At 39.8% G+C, this 22,380-nt stretch overlaps 1 protein-coding gene and 1 non-coding gene across 2 annotated transcripts in view; both read left to right on the plus strand.

Annotated features, from left to right (window-relative positions):
* Positions 1-21,744, plus strand: part of GCH1 (GTP cyclohydrolase 1) — a 32,373-nt gene extending 10,629 nt beyond the window's left edge. Inside the window, exons 3-7 of the mRNA XM_023760765.1 lie at positions 7,977-8,086; positions 12,635-12,690; positions 17,833-17,864; positions 18,777-18,861; positions 19,707-21,744. Of these exons, the coding sequence (XP_023616533.1) occupies positions 7,977-8,086; positions 12,635-12,690; positions 17,833-17,864; positions 18,777-18,861; positions 19,707-19,836 (413 nt within the window). The 3' untranslated portion in view covers positions 19,837-21,744. The remainder of the gene's footprint in view (positions 1-7,976; positions 8,087-12,634; positions 12,691-17,832; positions 17,865-18,776; positions 18,862-19,706) is intronic.
* LOC111827611 lies at positions 15,185-15,291 on the plus strand. The gene has a single exon (XR_002831240.1). It is a non-coding gene; the product is annotated as a U6 spliceosomal RNA (small nuclear RNA).
* Positions 21,745-22,380: the final 636 nt, after the last annotated feature.

A 22,380-nucleotide genomic window follows, 5' to 3' on the forward strand; every position in this document is an offset into this window, starting at 1 on the left:
ACTCCTTTCCAAACCATCCAATTACCTTGAGAACCTTCTAGCCCAGGTCATAGTCTGCACAAAGTTCGAATGAGGACTCGGGTCTCTGAACTCTCTTAAGAATTTATTGCTATACTTTACCATTCTACTTACACCGTTGTGATTGTGGTTCCCTACGAGCCAGTTAAGTAATTGTGTCTGGGGAGAGAGGCTATTAAGTGCTTTCCTTTTTTCATTTCGGTATTTCATTATCTTATAAACTACAAAGAACATTACTACTATAGTCAGGAAAAAAGTCTTATTTAATAAATATAACTTCATATGCAAAAACTTGCCCCTCACCAATAGATGTCATGTTGAGAAGATGGGAGTAGCTCACCAGTATTATACATACATATCACTACTATTTTGAAGACACTTGGCGCATTTATTTCAATAGTCTGAGATACTTATTTTTTTCAGCTTTATTGAGATATAATGGACATGCAGCCTTGTTTAAGTTTAAGGTGTACGATGTCTTTTTTTTTTAAAAAAAAATGTTTTATTGATTTTTTACAGAGAGGAAGGGAGAAGGATAGAGAGTTAGAAACATCGATGAGAGAGAAACATCGATCAGCTGCCTCTTGCACACCCCCTACTGGGGATGTGCCCGCAACCAAGGTACATGCCCTTGACCGGAATCGAACCTGGGACCCTTCAGTCCGCAGGCAGACACTCAATCCACTGAGCTAAATCAGTTAGGGCAAGGTGTACGATGTCTTGATTTGATACACTTACATATTGCAAAATGATTACCACCATAGCATTAGCTAACACCTCCATCACATTACATACTTATTTCTTTTTTGTGGTGAAAACATTTCAGATCTACTCTCTTTGCAACTTTCAGGTATGTAATACAGTATTGTTAACTATAATAAAAAAGCAGTGCATTAAATTCCCAGAAGTTATTCATCTTCTAACTGGAAGTTTGTATTCTCTGACCGCCTTCTCCCCATCTCCCCCACCCTCCCAGCCCCTTGTAACCACCACTGTACTCTGTTTCTGTGAGTTTGGCTTTTTTAGATTCTACATGTAAGTGATATCATACAGTCTTTCTTTGTTTGGCTTATTTCACTTCCAGGTTCATCCATGTTGTCTTACCTACATTTTAATGATTTAAAAGCAACCTGGGGATTTACCTGCCAAGGATGACAGGAATGAAAGTTTCCAAAATAACCAAACGTTTACCTTCCCTGCCACGCAGTGGACCTTTTCCACTGACAAACGTGCAGTTTATGAAGTTCATGGAGCTGGTCAAATCTGTGCCGCAGGCCGTCCGCGCCGGCGGATGGTGGGGAGGGTGTTCTGAAGTCATCTTCGTTTCTGCCTTACGTTAGTCAGAATGTTTGGGTTCGTGCTTATTTTGGCCAAGTTTTAGCAATGTGAGCTTTGTCTTAAACGCAAAAAGCTGCGAGTGTTGGAAGTGGTGACAAGAGCTAAACCCTCACGATGGGAATGAAAGCAGAGAGAGTGATTTTCTTCCCTCTTTAATTTGTTTGAACACTGCAGTTGCTCTTACTCGTAGGACACATTTTTCTAAAAGGGAGGTAGGAAGCAAAAAATGTTAACGCCATGTCAGGGCAGAAGCCTTTGCTTTACTTGCAGAATGTCCTTTAGGGAGGCATCTGCAGGAGTTTGCATGAAAAGGCTGTGTCTTTCCTGTGACATCTTCCTCCAGCCCCAGGCCTTCTGTGCAAAGGTAATCCAGGTTTCTTGCTTTTTTTTCCCCCAGAAAAAAACCCTCCAAAACACCAGCTTGTGTATGAACACTTCAATTAAAGCTTTTCTTATTAATGAAATGTCTCAAATATGCAAGCAAAAGTATAAAGAACTAGTTTAATCAACATTCATTTAGTTTTAGCAAATATTAATAATTGCTTTTAAAAATACAGATCCTATTACCCTCCCTCTGCATAGTTAACCACTATCTTGAAATTGGTCTCTAGCTCTCATGCCTATTTTAATATTTTTATTTTATTTTATTTTTTAAAAATGTTTTATTGATTTTTTACAGAGAGGAAGGGAGAAGGATAGAGAGTTAGAAACATCGATGAGAGAGAAACATCGATCAGCTGCCTCCTGCACACTCCCCACTGGGGATGTGCCCACCACCAAGGTACATGCCCTTGACCGGAATCGAACCTGGGACCTTTCAGTCCGCAGGCCGACGCTCTATCCACTGAGCCAAACCGGTCAGGGCTAATATTTTTATTTTATGTGTATGCCCACCAACAACATGTAGTATTGTTTCTACTTCATTTAAATAGATCATAACTTAAACATCTGTGACTGCTTCTGATACTTGCTCTTTGCGTTGGACATTGCTTCCAGAAATTATAAATGCAGCTCAGATTACTCGCATTCACTGCTGGTTCATATTTTATTGTTTGACTCTACCCAAACTGTGTAATCATTTTTTTCTGATGCACATTTAAAGACCTAATATTTGCTATTATCAATAATACTGCATTAAGAATTCTTATGTTCCCTTGGCCACATGAGTTTCTTTGGAGTCCCTTCTTTAAATCTATTTTAAGGAAGTAATCACAGGGTAAAGATTGACACATTAATTGGATAAAATAGGGGATCTATGTTTAACTCTGGCTCTGTACATGGCATACAGGGCACTGTGGAAACTCCAAAAGCCTTAAGTTACAATGCTGACTTTCACAGTTGGGAGAACTTAGCATTAAGATCTGCTTGCTGGTAGATGCTTCTCTAATGTTGCGAGGTTTTGGGCCCGGGATTTAGACCTTTCTCCAATAAATCAGGGTGGGCTCATCTTTATTAGCATCTTGAGTTGATTTAATTCCAGCCAAGATCAAAGAGGCTTTTTGGGTCTTGCTTTCTGTCTTGTTCTCTCAGTTCTAAAACCAGCAGGCAGACCTGGTTGCCCGTTCAATGTTCCCAGTCTTCCTCCAGTGTCTTTTAGCACTGCCCCCCGCGCCCCCTCAGGGAGAAGCATAGGTGTGACATTCTGGCTCCCTTCTCTACTTTTTGGTGCTGATCACCACACACCCAGGTAGTGCTAATTCCTGTTGCCACTCATTCAAAAGCAACACCATTAGATACAATTTTCCTTTTGAGAGGAATATCCCAGGAGTTTCTGCTTACCTTCCCTCTCTCCCCAGCAGAAACCTGTTTTGTCTGAGTAGGAGCATTTTGAAGGTGTGAAGATTCTGCGTAACAGCACAACCCATGAAATATGTCAAAACAGGGTCTCTCGAAGTGTGTTTCCCAGATCAGGAGCATCAGTATCTTCTGAGAACTTGTTATAAATGCACATTCTCGGGCCCAGATGCTCTGTGGGTGGAGTCCAGTGATTTGTGTTTTAACAAGCCCACTGGGGAGTCTGAGGACCTATGCTTCAAGAAAGCTTAAATAGGTACTGGGGTCCTACTGTGGGCCTGAACTTTCAGAAAGGGACTAAATGCTTGAGAGACAGCTGCCCAGCAGGGTTATTTGCTGTTATTACTAATACAAGAAAGGTATATGTACTTCTATGCTGTGTGTGTGTGTGTGTGTGTGTGTGTGTGTCTGTGTGCGCGCCCGCGCACGTGTGTGGCATTGGTATAGACAAACCTTTAACTCTTGGAGGCTACTTTGGTTTCCTTTATTGGTTATAACCTACAGTAGGAAATAAAATACCATAAATCCTTGTTTCCAGGGTTACCTTCTTGTTGCTGATAACAGGCAGGAAATTAAAACAATCTGTGATAGTGTTTTGTTCTTATTAGCCACAGATGGTAGCTTTCAGATATGTTGAAGAAAAACATAAATATAGCAGGGGAACTTTATTACTGTTGAAGAAAAATGATTTGGCCAGGTCAAGTTTATAGTCTGGGTTCATTTTAATGAAATGGCACATAGGGAACATTAGTGTTCCATTACCACACAAGCAGTAGGACGTATAAGGGACACTAGTTTTGTTCTTTTTGATTTAACTTTGAATATGTAAAACATACATGATTTCAAAGTGAAAACTATAACCAATTATATTCAAATATGTCTCACTGCCATCCATATATTTTCTCTGCTATTAGTCCTTTATGGGTAATCATTTTTATTCACCTTTTGATTTATTCTTTTAGTGTTTACTTTTGAAGATAATCAATGTATGTGTGTATGTTCCCCCTTTCCACCTTCTTTACACAAAAGGTTGCATATTATACTAGTTTTCTAAAAAAAAATTATTTTTAAAAGTTAGCTCTATTAAAGTATAACTTAAGTTCATTAAAATTCAGCAACTTTGTGTAATCTGAGTTTTTTAAAAATATATTTTATTGATTTTTTTTACAGAGAGGAAGGGAGAGGGACAGAAAGTCAGAAACATCGATGAGAGAGAAACATCGACCAGCTGCCCCCTGCACACCTCCCACTGGGGATGTGCCTGCAACCAAGGTACATGCCCTTGACTGGAATCGAACCCGGGACCCTTCATTCTGTAGGCCGATGCTCCATCCACTGAGCCAAACTGGCCAGGGCTAATCTGAGTTTTGACAAATACATACAGTTGTATAGCCACCAGTGTGGCAAAGGTATAGATCGCATCACCCCCCAAAAAAGTTTCCTTTTACTCTTTTGTAGCCGATCCTCCGCCCCACCTTTCTGGTCCCTGGTAAACCACCTGTCTGCTTGCCAACACGGTGTCTGCCTTTCCTAGAACCTCATACATAGTTCTGCGTGTGTGCATGTGGCTTCTTTCCCTTGGTGGAAGATTCAACCATGTTAGTACATGTACTGGAAGTTCTTCTGAGTAGTGCTCCATTGTTCGTACATTCTAGTTGATAACTCTTGCCTTTTTAAAAAGTTTTTATTTTGAAATAATTTTATTTATTTGATTATTTTTATTTTGGGGGGTGTGTGGTAAAGAGGGAAACTTTATTCAGTACAAAACAGCTCAATTTTGAAACAGCATAGCTGTGAAAACAGCACAGCCATAGAATGGCCCTGGGGCCAGGCCTCTCCGGTTGGACAGCTCTGCTCTGCTCCTCGATGAGATAATTTCAGACTTAGAGCATAATAACAACGACAGTACAGAGGGTTTCTGTATACCCTTCCCCAGCTTCCTGTAAGGTTATCAACACTTAAGAAATTAATATTGGTATAAATACTATTGCCTAAACTACAGAGTTTATTAGGATATTAGATTTTTAGTTGCATTTAGATTCCTCTAATCTGTGACAGCTTGTCAGTCTTTCCATGTCTTTTTTAAAAAAAATTATCTTTATTGTTGGAAGTATTACAGATGTCCCCTTTTATTTCACCATTGACCCCCTCCACATTTCCCACCCCCAGAACTTCAACACACTCTTGTCTATGTCCATGGGTGGTAATATGCATATCAGTTCTTTGGTTTATCTCCCCACTCCCCCACCCACCTTACTCATCAGTCTGTTCCATGCTTCTATGTCTCTGGATCTATTTTGTTCATTAGATTCCACATACGAGTGAGTTCATGTGATACTTGTCTTTCTCTGACTGACTTATTTTGCTTAGCATAATACTCTCCAGGTCCCTCCATGCTGTCTCAAGGGGTAAGAGACTCTTCTTTTTTATAGCTGCATAGTATTCCAGGGTGGTATTATTTTGAAATAATATTGCTACAAAAGATGTCTGAGATTTTGCTGCCTATGGTTTCTTCTAGGATTTTTATGGTTTCATGACTTACAGTTAAGTCTTTTATCCATTTTGAGTTTATTCTTGTGTATGGTATAAGTCAGTGGTGTAGTTTCATTATTTTGCATGTACCTGTCCAATTTTTCCAACACCATCTATTGAAGAGACTGTCTTGACTCCATTGTATGCTCTTGCCTCCTTTGTCAAATATTAATTGAGTGTAATGGCTTGGGTTGATTTCTAGGTTCTCTGTTCTGTTCCATTTATCTATATGTCTGCTCTTGTGCCAGGACCACTTTCCATGTCATTTTAAAAGAGTACTTATTTAGGTATTTTGTAGAATGTCCCTCCATCTGTCTGGTGATTAGACTGAAGTTACAGATTTTTGGGAAGAATACCAGAGAGGTGATGTGCCCTCATATTCTATCAGGAGCTACACAGTATCAAATATGTCTTATTACTGGTCACTTGCTTATGATACTCTCTGCCAGGTTTCTCCACTATAAAGTTACTATTTTTCCTGTTCTGTAGTTGGTTTTTTAGAATCAAAATTATTGCTTTTTAAATTTTGATGTACATCAGTGTGCATGGGACTCATAGTTTGGCAACACCCTCAATCTTTTTTTTTTAACACCCTCAATCTTAATTGTAATCATAATAATAACAGCTAAACACATGTAAATGACCTAATTTAATCCTTAGGATATTACTGTGAAGGAGCACTCTTTCATGCCCATTTTTCAGCTGAGAAGACTGAGGTACAGGGAGTCTTGCCTAAGGTCTAGTTAGTGATAGAGACGGATGCTAACTTAGCCTAACTTGAGGGCTAGCTTTTCACATGGGCCCTGTGCTTGTTGTCAGAGCTTAGAATGGGGACGTTCTCATTCTTTGCCAAGGAAAACAAATGAGTACTTCCTACGTTTGATAATTCTCTTTTGTGCTTTCTTTAAGAAATATTTTCGTGTGTTTGCTTTTGCTTTCAGGAAGATTCCTTGCGTAACTGATTTTAGTAAGCTATGCCTGGCAATATCACCTTAAAATCTTGGAGAAACCCAGGCTACTTTGAGGAGCACTAAGGATCTATTTTTAGACTTCATTCAGAAATATGACTGAAGGTTAATGAGGGCAGAGTATTCAGAATAGAACCTGCTTTTGGAGGAGTGCTTACCTAAAGAAAGGCACCGAGCCCTCTCCCCTCCTGGATTTTATCAGCCTCTCCTAACGGGGGTGTGGTGTGTCGTGTTTGTCGGTGTGTGTCTAAGCTCCACTTGTTCACTTTTGTTGACCGCACTGATGACTTTCCTATTACGCAGTCAAATGTGTCTCTGAATAACCTGACTCCAGGGATGCTAAGTGTGGCTAAACGGTGACTCAGTATCTGTGAGCCTCATTGTAGTGGCAGTGGGACCACTGTGTGGGTGGACGTTTGCACATCTTCCTGGTGACTCACTCTGCAGCCTGCCTTTCTGAGGAGAAGTAGCTGTAGGTGGCTGCAAAGTTCTACTCGGCTTCTCTCTTCTCTGTCTCATCATACTGTGCAGATTGGGTATCCCCAAGTCCTCGAAATCACTCAGCTCGGTGTCTTGAATGTACCTAGTCTCCCAAGCTGTCCACAGATCAGTGCAGTTTTTAAAAATAGAAGTGTTTTGTTTCTAAATGTCTGTTGTAGGTCTGGCCATAGGTGCCAGAGTCCACAGGTTAAACAAAACACGACTCATCACCCAGAGACAACCTGGGCAAGCATACTCACAAGAATTGTAGCATTTATTTCCCTTGGAAGGAGGGAGGCAGCTATTAGAATAAGCCTGATTCTTGCATACAATAACCATAAATTTTATGAGTAGAAAATTATTGGAGGGATTAATAAGAGAGGTGAAGTTTATAGGTGTGTGGATCTGGCCTCAGAAGTCAGAAGACTAAGTATTTTATTTTATTTTTCTCAGATATGGTTTTCTACACATCCATTATAGAGAAAGTGTGAGGTATGAGAAAATGTAAGGAAGAAAGTGAAAACATCCTATTTTTATCACCAGAAATAGCCACCCTTTTGTTTTGCATAATTTCTCCTTCCCTTCCCTCTCTCATGCTACAAATATATTAGTAATCCTGCATTTTTTACGTAATACTATATCATAAAAATTTTTCCCATAATTTAAAGAAAAAGACTTTGCTAATTTGATGGGAGAAAAAGAACTAATTTTAATTGGCATTCCCTTAATAGTTTAGTTAGGATTAATAGGATTGTTAGTTTATTTATTGCCAGAGATTGTCAGGTTTTCTGCTCTGTATCTTTTCACAAAATTGGAACTGTTACTAAAGCAAGCCTCTGATTTCAGATGTCCTAAACGATGCTATATTTGATGAAGATCACGATGAGATGGTGATTGTGAAGGACATAGATATGTTTTCCATGTGTGAACATCATCTAGTCCCATTTATTGGAAAGGTAAGGTTTTCTCTGTTGTTTCTTAACAATTTAAAAAAGCATAAAGCTTTAAAATTAGGATAATTATATTTAAAATTATCACCTAATCCAAAATATCCCAGATATTTATTTTTTTATTTTTTAAAAATATATTTTTCATTGATTTTTTACAGAGAGGAAGGGAGAGGGATAGAAAGTTAGAAACATGGATGAGAGAGAAACATCGATCAGCTGCCTCCTGCACAACCCCTACTCGGGATGTGCCTGCAACCAAAATACATGCCCTTGACCGAACCCGGGATCCTTCAGTCCGCAGGCCGACACTCTATTCACTGAGCCACACCGGTCAGGGCAATATCCCAGATATTTAGAATTACATATAAACTTTTATTCTTCACCAACCTGACTAATCTAATAGCTTGAAATTAACAAAATATAAACAGTGGCAGAAGGCCCTCAGGGAAAGGATTTCATTGCAAATGCCATGTTAATAGGGTTAAAGTAATGAGATTAAAGTCTCTTTTTTTTTCTAGGTAGTTGCTTCAGGCTTTGAAAACCTTTGTCCTTTATTTTGACTAAATCATGTTTGATCCAAGATAGACTTTTTAAAAAATGTTATTTATTGATTTTTGAGAGAGAGAGACATTGATTTGTTGTTCCACTTATTTATGCATTCACTGGTTAATTCTTGTATGTGCCCTGACCAGGGTTTGAATCCACAACCTTGGTGTATCAGGATGGTGCTCTAACCAACTGAGCTACCTGGCCAGGGCCAAGATAGACTTTTGTATAATATGACATAAGCTGTAATGATGGCAGAATTTCTTGTAGCAGAAGTTATAGTATTAGTGGATTTAATTTGTTTCCAACCCTTTCTATGTTAAGAAAAATGTGTCTAATGCAAACTAGATAATATTATCTTGCTTGGAGTTAACATACCTTTGAGAACTTGTGGGTTTAGGACCTAGAATTGTCCATTCTCTTCCCTTCCCCCATATCATAATTTTATTTTATTTTGACTTTTTATTAATAATTTTCAAACAGAAGATGTATAGGAAATAGTATTGTGAATACCTATATACCCATCACCTAAATGTAATATTTTTATTACAGGATTTTATATTTTTATTTTTTTTAGAATTAAAACAGAAAAATGCACAGAACATATCAAGATCTAGATTAAGAACTAGAACAGATCAAGATCTAGAATGTTATTAGTATTCCTGGAAGCTCACCTTGTGGCTCTTTTCTAATACCTTAACCCATCTCTTGCACAGGTAGATTAGTTTTGCTTGTTTTTTAACTACAGTCATGTGCTGCATAAGGACTTTTTGGTTAATTAAGGATCCCAAAAGATGATAATGGACCTGAAAAATTCCCATCTTAGTGATACCTTATCTCTAGAAACTCTTATCAATGCAGAAGACAATGACTTAAATCTGCTTAACAACCTTTCCCTTGTTACTGGGCTTTCCCTGGTAAATTCCCATAACTGACTCTCCTACCCCTAATATTTTCTTTTGTCTTCAGCTGAATATGGTATTTAAGGTGGTGGCTTTGGCTATTTTCTGAGTTCTCAGTTTTCCTGGGTGTCTCTCATGTATACAGAAAGTATACATGTTATTAAACTTCGTTTTTCTCCTGATAATCTATCTGTTATTTCAGGGAAGTCTCAGCCAAGAACCTTGAAGGATAGAGGGAACTATATTTTTCCTCCCCCATAGAGAAATAGTCTAGGTGTGTAGTGGCTGTACCATCTAGGTTTGTGTAAGTGCACTGTGATGTTCACACAACCTAGATGGCCTAAGGACGCATTTTTTAGAACTTACCTCTGTGAAGTGGCACATGACTATATATATAAATGGAAAGAACCTACAGCATGTGTTTTTGTATCTGGCTGCTTTTGCTCCACATTGTAAGTCATTGATGTCATGACCTATTGTTGTAGTTTGTTTAGTTTCATTGCTACATATTATTCCATTACACACAAATGCCATACTTTATCTGTTCTGTTCATAGGGAGTTAGTGACTTGGCTGAGGCCAGACCCAGGAGCTTGATCCTGTACTCAGCCTCTCACCACTTCTTTGGGGGTCTCAGACCTAATTCCAACGTGGTGAGGTTGGGAATAGAAGGGAATTCCCCACATTAACGAATAATTCTAGGAAGCCAGCAGGGTATCTAAGTATTCGACTCAATTCTCATACTGTTTACCCGGAGGTGGAGAGCATCGGATACCACAGGTTATGGGCTTAGTCCGAGAAGACTGCCCAACCCCCACCCCCAGCCTGGAGCCCCATCCTGCCAACACACACACTTCAGAAGCCAGCTGAAAGCCCAGATTCAGATCTGTGCTTCTGACCAACTGGCTACAGATTGGAGGTTCCAACAGCCCCCTCCTTGGGTTTGATTAATTTGCTAGAATGGTTCACAAGTACTCAAAGAAACATGTTACTTACTAGGTTACTGGCTTATTGGGAATTCAGCAACTGGGGAGCTCTCTGAACTCCATCCTCTTGTGTTATTATGGAGTTCAGAGAGGTTAATTTAAGGATCCCAAAAGATGGAGTCTTCATTGTATAGTCACGATTGATTAAATCATTGGCTATTGCCAATAGATCCAACCTCCAGCCTCTCCCCCTCCTGGGTGTATGTGTGGAGGAGGGGTGGGACTGGAAATTCCAATCCTTTAATCACCTAGTAGGTTCCATTGGCAACCAGGCCCCATTCTTAGGTGCTGTCCAAGCCACTTCATTAACATAACAAAATACACTCCCTCCCCCACCCTCTCAATACTTGAGAAATTTCAAGGATTTTGGGAGCTATGAGTCAGGAATAGTGGATGAAGACCAAATACATATTTTTTACAAATCACACTATCTCACCACTATACCCTATTACCTTCTGCTAGCTAGAAGCACCTCTGTGTTTGTGTTTTTGCTAATTCTGTTTTAAATACAATATTCAGTGATGATTTTTAAAAATGGACATTTAAATGACTTAGGATCTTTAGGAAGACCAAAAATAGTACAAACAGTGCACAGATTATAGCTCTGCATGTTAGTATAAACATTTCAAGTGGTGCAAAGGCCTTGATTCTGTGGGAAAGTTTTAACTCTCTAATTTTCTTTGAAATACCTAACATTTAGGAGCTACTTTACTTTGTCCTTCTGCTGACCAGGAAGGTGATGCGTGGTTATTTGCAAACTCCCACAGCATAGTGATAGTATATGAAAAATCACTAATTACTACTATATCAATTATTCACAAGTATAGAAAAGTAGGTGAACAAATGCAACAAATGCTGGCTCACCATGATGCAAATAAGTCTATAATTTTATATTAGGTTAATTGATGGCCTACAATGACCATTTACTTTTAGCCTTTATGGAGAACTAATGTTTTCTCCGTACCTAATGTATGGCTCAAAGAGAAGTAACATTTACATATTAGATATTAATCAGTGCCTATTAAGATTACAGAAATGGCTTTGCTTTATAGTAGATTCTATAAGAACATAAGTGTGAGGGTCCAGGTTCTTGCGCAGTCACATTTGCACCTGGGCTCTTCTGCTGGGAAGCTGGTACGCTCCAGCAGCTTAGAATCGAGGCCGCCATGCGTGACAAAGGGAGTGGAACCCCTCTTTCTGTACAATAGGGTGGGATCTTTAAGGCTACAGTGATGTGTGGAATGACAGTCTTTAAAGTTAGAGTTTCAACCATTTAGAGGAGGGTTTTTTGGCTCCATTTAAAAAAAATATTTTTATTGATTTTAGAGAGAGAGAGAGAGAGGGAGGGAGAGTGAGATAGAAGCATCGATGAGAGAGGGACATCGGTTGGCTGCCTCCTGCACTCCCCCCACTGGGGATCGAGCCTGGATTTGGACATGTGCCCTGACCAGGAATCTAACTGGGGACCTATTGGTTCATGGGTTGATGCTCAACACTGAGCCACACCGGCTGGGCCCTGCCTACAGTTTACTTTGTTGCAGGATAATTTGCACTTTCTTGATATTTCCCCTCAATAAGGAAAGACTTTAAGAATTGTAAAGAGAATTTAACTTCACCAGAAATACCATGACTATATTCAAATTTGTTGTTTTATTAATAGAACCATTCTTATATATTTTCCTTTTACTGCATTTATGTAAATTTTAAATGTCTACATATGTGCTTTATTTTATTTATTTTTTAAATATATTTTATTGATTTTTTACAGAGAGGAGGGGAGAGGGACAGAGAGCTAGAAACATCGATGAGAGAGAAACATCGATCAGCTGCCTCCTGCACACTCCCCACTGGGGATGTGCCCACAACCAAGGCACATGCCCTCGACCGGAATCGAACCTGGGACCCTTCAGTCCGCAGGCCGACGCTCTATCCACTGAGCCAAACGAGTTAGGGCTGTGCTTTATTTTTTTTAATTTTAAGTCTTCTAGATGTTTTAAAGACACATTTTCATGAGTTGAATTTCATAAAAGTATTCTGTATTGTGTCTCCTAATTTCCTTATTTTGTCACAAGAAAGCACTGTATTTTCACTTGGCTCATAATTTCTGTCTCTTCTCTAAAGGTCCACATCGGTTACCTTCCCAACAAGCAAGTCCTTGGCCTCAGCAAACTTGCGAGGTAAGCATGACTGCACGGTGAATAGGAAAGCAGGCTTGTAGGACCTGGGCCTACACAGCGAGGATCTCAGCAGGCTTTCCTTCCTGACCAGTGTGGATCTAATGTGGAGGTCACATTGCAACTTAAACTTTATAAAGACTTAGAGGACTTAGGACCTGAAATACAAATGTCCTTTTCCTCACTCCCCCATTGCCTCCCCGCCGCCCCTGTCTCCTAGCCTTCCACCCACTGCATATCCTTGAAGTCCTAGCTCACCCCTTCCTCTGTAGAGCCTTCCCTGACTGGGAGGACCCGAGCCCCGGTTCTTTCTGGGTGGCTTAGCTAACAGTGAGGGGTCGGGGAGGAAACTCGGGCAGGGGTGTAACTGCACTGCACTGTTTTCAGACTTTTAATCAAACAACCATCGTTTGGGGTCTCAACCCTGCCTTCAGGCATCTCTCTCCGGTCCTGCAGGGCCAGTCAGTTCACTTCTAGTTTCGTTGCCTTTGCAGACACAAGTCTGTGTCTTCCTCTCAGCTCTACTCCAAGATAGTGCTTTCCCTCCTCTCTCCCATTTCTTTCCTTTCTGCTACAGCTTCTTTTCCATTCTTTATCCTATGTGTTCCTTCCTTTAAACATTTTCTCTCTGCTATCATTTTTATTAGGGTTTTAGGAAGGAGAGTATAGTACTCTATTTAATTGACAGTCAACTTGAGGGAACATGTTTATATATCTTGGATAGATCCATCACCAGTATTTTAATGCCCTTTTTGTAATTTCTCTGTATAGAAATAGTGAGTACTGGGGAAATCCTGGGAGGGTGTGTGTGTGTGTGTGTGTGTGTGTGTGTGTGTGTGTGTGTGTTGTGAGAGAGAGAGTTAAGAACAAAATGAAGAAAAATAGGTAATGAATACACAGTCAAGTGCTTCCCCTCCAAAACATACTTTTTACAACAAACCAAGCTAAGTTTTCATAACTTGATTGAGGTTATAGTGACCATATCAAAATTGGAGTAAATGGACCTTCATGATCATGTGACTATTCTGTGGCTCTGCTGTGTTTCTGCTTCTTCTCCACCTGGACTGAGTTTTGTCACAGTCCTGAAATGGTCCAGATCCTTTTCAATTCCATGTCGAATCTGTAAAAACCACCCAGCAGTCTGACAGTTGCCTTTCATGGCTGTTCTTTTTTACTTTCTTTTCACTCATTTCCTCTAGGGATTAAGGAGAAAGTCAGTAGAAGAGAAAAATTTAACTTTCCTGGTGTCTGACTTTATTCTTGGTCAGTAATCTTGCCACCAGACAGAGCTCCTTGGCCCATGAAAGGATGTTATTGTCTCAGCTGTAATTGCTTCACTGCAATAAGGCTCTTAACACAAATCCAGAATTTTCTTCCACCTCTCAGTGATTTGTACCCAATGGTGGTACCAAGGGGCGACTGAGAAAGGGTATTGGTGGTGATGAGGTAACAAACCCTACTGTAATTTCTATTGCCAACCCTGCATCTTCCCCATGTAGGTATTCTGGCACTGCTGGTGCCAGTCACAGCCTGTCCACCTGTGAAAGGTGTGTAGTGGAGAGTTTTCATATTATAAAACAGCTTGGCAGACTACATAGGCCTTGGTCTTAAGGTGAGCACCTTCTCTCAAAGACCACTGTATGTAGACCATGGGTAACACTTTATGGAAGTGGATTCCAGAGTGATCCAGTGAGATCTTGGAATAAATGGTAACTTGGGAGTAGAAGGAATAACCTTTGGTTATTTCCTTTCCTAGTGCAAGGAAAAGATCTCAAATAATTAGGCTTTTATGAAACAATACAAAGGAGTTGATTATTAGCCTGGAGATTTGTCCTTAAACTAATAGGATTAAAATTTAAGGGGAGGGGGGGAGGGAAGGAAAGCTAAACCAAAAACCGAGTGTATGTTAGTTTCAGATTTATTGTAAAAAAAATTGAATAAAGGGTCTATTAAGTAGAAAAGAAGGCTAAGTTTTTAAAAAATATATATTTTTATTGATTTCAGAGAGGAAGGGAGAGGGAGAGAGAGAGATAGAAACATCAATGATTAGAGAGAATCATTGATTGGCTGCCTCCTGCATGCCCCTACTGGGGATTGAGCCCAAAACCCGGTCATGTGTCCTTGACTGGAATAGAACCTGGGGCCCTTCAGTCCACAGGCAGATGCTCTATCCACTGAGCCAAACCAGCTAGGGCAAGAAGGCTAAGTTTTTATCCAACTGCTTATTCCTTGTAAGAAGAAGGAATATTCAGGGAATGAGGAGTAATAAAGCAAGCTGAATGTCTTTGCAAAACTTCACTGTTCATTTTACTCTTGTATGTGAAGTTTGTTATATGCTTGCCTTTAAACGAATGACCTTTCAGTGCCACAGAAGTCAAATATCATCAGTCCAACAGTAAAGCCTAAAGTAATGAGAAAATGCCAGAAGTGAGTTGATCTGGTTGAACTTTAGTAGAATTCTAGAGTAAACCTAGTTTGAATAGAAAGTCCTTTTGTTGTGCTCGCTTCGGCAACACATATACTAAAATCAGAACGATACAGAGAAGATTAGCATGGCCCCTGTGCAAGGATGACATGCAAATTTGCGAAATGTCCCATATTAAAAAAAAAAAGAAAAAAGAAATTCCTTTTGTTGCTAAAAATCCATTGAACATATATTAATTTTCTTGCCTTAATAACCAAGTGAACAGAATTAAATCTTGAATTTTGAATTGCAGTGCCTCGTGGTAGCCGTGGTTAGTCTATTGAACACCTACTGGGAAAGGACACTGTGCCAGAGAGAAGTAGGACATAGCCTCCGCCCTCAAGGAGGGTGAGAGTATGAGGCAACAGGTGCCATACAAACACCTGGTTTGGAGCTCCCAGTTTAGAGGAGGCACAGTAGCTGTGGCCTGGCATGGTTGAAGAGACCCAGAGGTGGAGGGCTGAGCAGAATTCTAAATGGAAGAGAAGTTTCTCTAGGTATAGTTAATGCCTAAGCAAAGGCAAATCAGAGGGTAGGAGCAAGGCATAGTCCGGTGGATAGGGAACACATCTGATTGTTAGAAATAAGAGATGTAGGCAGGGGTAATGGGGAGATAGTTTAAAAGGCAGGGTGGGCATTAGATTACAAAGAGAACATTTCCCCCCTTCTTTCTCAATTATAAAAGTAACATACATACCAGTTAAGTTTAAATACAAATGAGTAAGTAAAAGGAAAGTTTTTCTTTCCTATTTTTATTCCCCAGAATAAAAACTAGATATTTCTTTCACTATCCTCTGGAAAATTTCTATGAAAATACAAAAACAAAGCTCTTTAAAATTACCAAAACAAAACAAAGCCCCCCCCCCCAAAATAGCAGATCATACTCTACATTTTGTACTACAACTTTTTAAATTCTATTTAAAATACATCAAAATTCCTTGTACATATTTTAGTCCAAAAAGTCCAACTCCCTTTTCATGGTTACATAGTACTCCTTTGATTGATTAATATAATTTATTTAACCAGTCTTTGATATACATAAGTATAGTCTACAGTTTGAAGATATTTTCAAGAAAGAAAAAAATGCTTTGGTGAACATATTTTTATATATTTGCACACTGAATGGTCGCGGGTTTAATTACTGGTCTGGGGCACGTACCTTGGTTGCAAGTTCCACAGCACTGGTAGGGGCACACCAATCAATGAGTCTCACCTCAATGTTTCTCTGTCTCTCTCTTTTCCCCTCCTCCCTCCCTTCCACTCTCTCTAGAAATCAATGGGGAAAAAATCCTCTGGTGAGGATTCAAAATAATTATACTAAATAAACAAAATAAAAAATATATGTATTGGATTTCCTTCAATGTTGTTTGCCTGCTGGGAACACAGAAGAATCAGAGTGGCTCCTGCCTTCAGGTTGAGTGGTGAATAGGGCAACCTACCCTTTATTGACTTTATTTGCTGTAACAGTTATAAAGGAGCAAGTTGTCAGTTCTATATGAGGGTCATATTGGAGAGAAGAGCCTTAAAATGCCTCATAGACGAGGTGAACCTTGAGTCCAAATTCATGACTAAAAGGCCAAATTTTAAAGAAAAGGTCCTTAATGTGAATTATTCTAAAATGGGTGAGTCACAGCATTGGCAGATTGTTCAGTTGGTTAGACCATCATCCTCATTATGCCAAGGTTGCGGGTTTGATACCCGTCAGGGCACAGACAAAAAGCACCAAATGAATGCATAAATAAGGGGGACAACAAAGAGATGTTTCTCTCTCTCTGCCTTCCTTTCTCTAAAAATCAATAATAATAGAGAAAGAAATAAAATGGGTGATTCATGTGGCCATCTTTACATTTCACAACTAGAGTGAAAGATGTTGAAAGGAGAAAAATCATCATTTGACAGATGGTGCTATAAGCTAAAATCACTCAGCTTTTATTTTGGGAGGGGGTTAATCATATTGATTGCTCAGATGGACCTATTATGTAAAGAGATGTCTGGAGAAGTCTGTTCAGTTCTAATCTGATTATCCTAATAGGGTTAGTTGGCACAGTAGTTGACAATGGCCTAGCTATTAATGAACAAATATTTATTTTTAACTTGAACTTTAAGCTCTGATTAAACAATATGTTTAATTAGAACACTTGAGCCCTAGCTGGTTTGGCTCAGTGGATAGAGTGTCAGCCTGCGAACTGAAGGGTCCTGGGTTCGATTCTGGTCAAGGGCACATGCCTGGGTTGCGAGCTCGATCCCCAGTAGGGGGCGTGCAGGAGGCAGCCGATCAATGATTCTCATCATTGATGTTTCTATCTCTCTCTCCCTCTCCCTTCCACTCTAAAGTCAATAAAAAATATATTAGAACACTTCAGTCTTGGCTTAGAATTGATGACTTCAGAGCTTTAAAATTACTCATCTCTAATTGTGTTTTTCATAAGTGAACTATATACTCTTAATTCTCTCTCTCTTTGGGGACATAGGGACACACCACTCTGTCCTAGTTGGTCTCCGTTAGACCTTCCCTCTTTATTGTCCTGTAGTTTTTATATCTTTCTATCCTCCTGTAAGCATTAACCTCCTGCCCACATCCTATAATTGCTTCAATGAAGTCCTTTTAGTCTTATGAGGAAGCCTTAGCAATTTCACTTTAAAATTTTTATCATTAACTAAAACAAATCTTTCTTTTTTAGGATTGTAGAAATCTATAGTAGAAGATTACAAGGTAAATTTTAAAACCATTTTTTTTACTGAAAAAGTTTTTTCTTATTGTTCTTATAAGTGTAATACACATGACATAAAATTAAAACCTCATAGGAATATAAAACAGAAAATGTCTGCTGTATACATTCCTTCACATTCTTATGCATATACAAACATTTTAAAATAAATTTATTTTATTACATTTCAAAACAGGCTCATATTATACATAATGAGCTTCACTTATCTTTTTTCCCTATATTCCCCCCCCCCCCCCCCCCCCCGCTTACATCTTAAACATTTTCCCCCATAGACATGTAAGTATCTCATTTGTTTTGCCCGCTGTTCAGCGTTCCATTGCACGGCTGTGCTGTGGCTTCATTTAATCAATCCCTGCTCTGATAGACATTTGGGAAATTTGTCAGCTTTCAAATGGATGTAATGCTGCAGTGAATGTATGTATTCAAAGATCAGTTGTGTTTTCAGCACAGGAACTGCTGAGGTTAACTCACTGGTTTTCAGCATTGCTCTAAGTACAATTCAATAATCACACAATTCAATAACCCCCTTGTTAATCCTGTTGCCGAGCTATTTTTTTCATTTGCTCTGCTCTCCTCTGTGGAGGTGCTTGTTATCAATATTCTGTTGGTCTTGCTGCACACCCGAGAGACAGTTGCTGCTCTATTCCATTCCCTCCAGGGGTGCTGGAGGGCGCCCGGCTTCCCGAGCTCTCAGCACCTGTACTGAGGGCCGGGATGGGACAGGGGCCTCCTGTGGCCCAGGCAGCAGACAAAGCCAGCTGGTAGAAGCTGGTGTGTCTCGGCTTTTACCTCTCTCAGAAGTCTGCTTTTTGAGATTTTTATATATCCTAGAGACAGCAAAAACGTTCAGCTGTTTGTGTCAGACACTTAAACTGAGCTCCTTGTCACATCCACAGTTCAAGAGCGCCTTACGAAACAGATTGCCGTAGCAATCACAGAAGCCTTGCGGCCTGCTGGAGTCGGGGTCGTGGTTGAAGCAACGTAAGTCCGTATTTGCCTTTAATAATGTCATAGTGGTGCATGAAGGGACATTCATTTCATTTCCTGTGTTGCCAATACGGGAACTAGGGTATGGGAGCCTGTTTTGTGTGTGTGAGTTTGGGGGCGGGGGTTGTGGAAGAGTAGGGAGTCATAAGCTTAGGTGTAGTGATTCGCACAGGCAGTAGCGTTGTATATCTTCTCTTGATTTCTTCTTTAGCTCTTTGTTGCTCCAACCAGAGTTTTTCTAATATTTTGGCACATATTTTAAAAAGTAGAGAGAACTAAGAATGGGTACAAAGGGCACCAGAAGACACTTGTTTAAGTTAGAATGCATTATGAGAATTGCATGCAGCTTGTGGGCAAAGTTCTCATCCATTCTCTGGGTGTGGCATGGACTCTGCACTGTGCATGCTCTCCAGCTTCGCCAGGTCGCTCAAACTCACTGTGGTCACTGTCCTGGATTCTGGATACTTCACCATTTCTCTGAACACCTCAGCTAGCATAATGCTGTCTTGGTCATGAAAATGGAACAAGTGAGAACTGTGGATTTCTTCTTATCTCGAACTTGTTGTATCTCCGTAGACCACTTGTATTATTTTCACCTAGGAAGAACATCCCATTCTCCCCTCTCCTGTTGGATGCCTTAAGGATTCGACCACGGAGAAGAATAAAAGATAGAAAACTAAGAAACTTTAAAATATATATATTTTTAGATAAAATTTATCTAAGTGACAAACGTGGTTATTGTGAACCCAGTTTAATCAGATTTAATCTTTTGGCCTGCTTTTTATTTTAAAAACCAAACCAGTAACTGTTTATTCTCCCTTGGTTGGCTTGTTTTGTAGACACATGTGTATGGTAATGCGAGGGGTACAGAAAATGAACAGCAAGACTGTGACCAGCACGATGTTGGGTGTGTTCCGGGAAGATCCAAAGACGCGGGAAGAGTTCCTCACCCTCATCAGGAGCTGCTGAACTTTAAGTGTACACCGTGTGCTCTGCAGATCACGCCTCTAGTAGCATTGGTTGTCTGGTCTTAATTGTTGTACAATTCTCTTCTCAATTGTGAAACTCCTTGTCACTAATTGTGTTTAATAATTATTTATTGCAAGTCAAATAAAGTTCATTTTAATATGGGGTGGGCCCGCTGCTTTGTTCCTGCCACTGCTTAGTGGCAACATTCACGCACACTGCCAATCGTGTTGTTATCACTGCCATTCGGTAACTGAGGATGCTGGGGAGGAAGAACTCATGTATTCTATTCAAATAGTGTGGTGATTTGGTTCATAAGCGCAGGAGTGTTGGGAATGGGAGAAAACTATGGCCAATATACTGCTTTTTCCATTCCCCCGACAAAAGTGGTGTAATGCTTAAAATAAGTTATTATACAGCTCTACAAATTCCAAGTTCACCAGGCTCCACTCTAATCATGTTTATTAAACTGCCAGTAACACTTATTTTTTATATATTTATTTTTGACTGTCTAGTTGTAATGTTAGTCACCAAGGCAAGGTGGTGGATTATGTTTTTTATTTTACTGTGAATTAAAAAGGAACATTTCTACCTTCTGTTCTTTTTAAAATTCATGTATCAGGAATTAATTCCTGGAGTTGTTTACGAGTGTATTCTCATGTCAACATACAGGGATCTAGACATTTAACTCTCTGTGCCTTGATGAGAATATTACACCATTTGGAGTGTAGATACCTTTGCCTTTATTTAAAAGCCATTATTTTATGAGATTTAGTCCTAACACTGCAAATAACTAGTCCTCTACATTCTACATTTTGAAGTTTCTTGGGATCTTACTTTGTGTGTTTCTTGCAGATCCCTCAAAACTTTTTGTTATCTTCTCAATAGTTTTTCTAAGTATTCCAGAAAGTTTTGAGTGTTCATCACTTTCAGGTACATAGCTTCCGTGAACATGATTTGTGGACTGCATCGTGAGCTGCATCCAGTGTCAGTGTGGTGTAGTTTTGGTGTCTGAAAATGCACCATAATCTTCTGGAATCCCTGGAAAATACTGGAAGCCCCATACTGGTTTCCCTTGTGGTCCATGAAGGTCTTGTCTTCAGTGTAACTGTTCAAGTGGGCCAGTCTTTTAGTCTGGGAAGCTGTTGCCTTATTGATGTTTATCTTAAAGTCTCCTCTACTGGGGCAGTGTTGGGCCAAATTAAAACAATAAAATAACCCAACTTCCCTGCCAAAACACAAACACAATGAATTATTCTTGAAGAAGCCTCTTATTTGGCCGATGTAGTGCTCCTCACATTTATCCCATTACCTTAAGAAGAATTAACCACAGTGATTGCTTTAACTTGGTAGTCCTAGCTCTGCCACTGTGATGCACTTTGTTTGGCTTACAATGAGACAAAATGGAAGAGATTTTAAAAACCCTACTTCTGTTTCCTATATTCTTCTACACTTGGAGTTTCTAAAGTACAGTGGTGGTTGATTTTGAGTTCCTTTTAAAATTGAAGCCAATAAAAACATTATCCTGCTTAATATTTAGTTATTTACAAGTAGAATTAAGTACTCAACTCATGTTTGGTATCTTAAAGTAAAATCAGGTGTAGCTTGGAGGACCAAAGAAATTGTTAGCTATAAATTTATCTTTCTGAGATCCATTGTATTTCTCTGTAAATGACATTCCCTTGAAGTGTTCTCATTAAGGTCTAATGTATCCACAGGCTGTCATCTTATTGGTAAATGCAAAATAATTACCTTGTTTTACTCTGGTCTGTAGTGCTTTAAAATTACCTTTTCATATCCACGATTTTGGGGACTTTTAACACTGTTCAATGAAATTGTCTGAATTTTATGTGTGTGTGTGTGTATTCCTGAAGTTAATTCTATTTAAATTATTAAAGTGTTATAACTTTGCTCTTGTGAAAGTTTCTTTTTGAACGACTGGTATAGCTATAGCAATCAATCAGGTGGTTTTCATTGTATTCTGTTTTAGCAAAGGCACCCTCCAGAAGGGCTTCTTGCAGCCACGAAGCTATTAGAACGTAAATCCCAGCGACAGCACAAATTAACCGCAGGCGCTCTGTTTTCCTTTGGCATTTGGTTTGGGTGTTATTGTCCTCAGCTCCTGTAGTAATGGGAAGGGGAGATCTGGGATGAGAGAGAGGAATCTGAGTAGCCTCTGTGTCCCTGTTGTTTTAAGCTTAGTTTGAGTAACTTCAGCCCCCTGGGAACTGGCGCTCCTTTCCGTGTGGGAGTAGCTGGGGAAGGAAGGGCTGCGGCCTGGAGCCAGGCAGTGCAGGGAGTGGAAAAAAGTGTTCCTCCTTCTAGAGAAGAGCCCCTCTTGGGCAAAACTTCCAAGTAGGTGCAAAGATGTTGCTGCCTCTTTCCTGTCTGTGCCTGGTGACTTCATCAGACCCTCTTTCATGGTGGTCTCATCTCCATTCCTGCTCCACCTGGCAGAGGCCCCTGCCCTCACTGGTTGTCAGCATGTCTAGGTGCTGGTGCACTGGAGAGGCCGGTGGCTCCTCAAAGGACCCCATAGACTTGGGT

The sequence above is a fragment of the Myotis lucifugus genome, unplaced genomic scaffold (assembly GCF_000147115.1).
Source record: "Myotis lucifugus unplaced genomic scaffold, Myoluc2.0 scaffold_191, whole genome shotgun sequence".
Taxonomy (NCBI): domain Eukaryota; kingdom Metazoa; phylum Chordata; class Mammalia; order Chiroptera; family Vespertilionidae; genus Myotis; species Myotis lucifugus.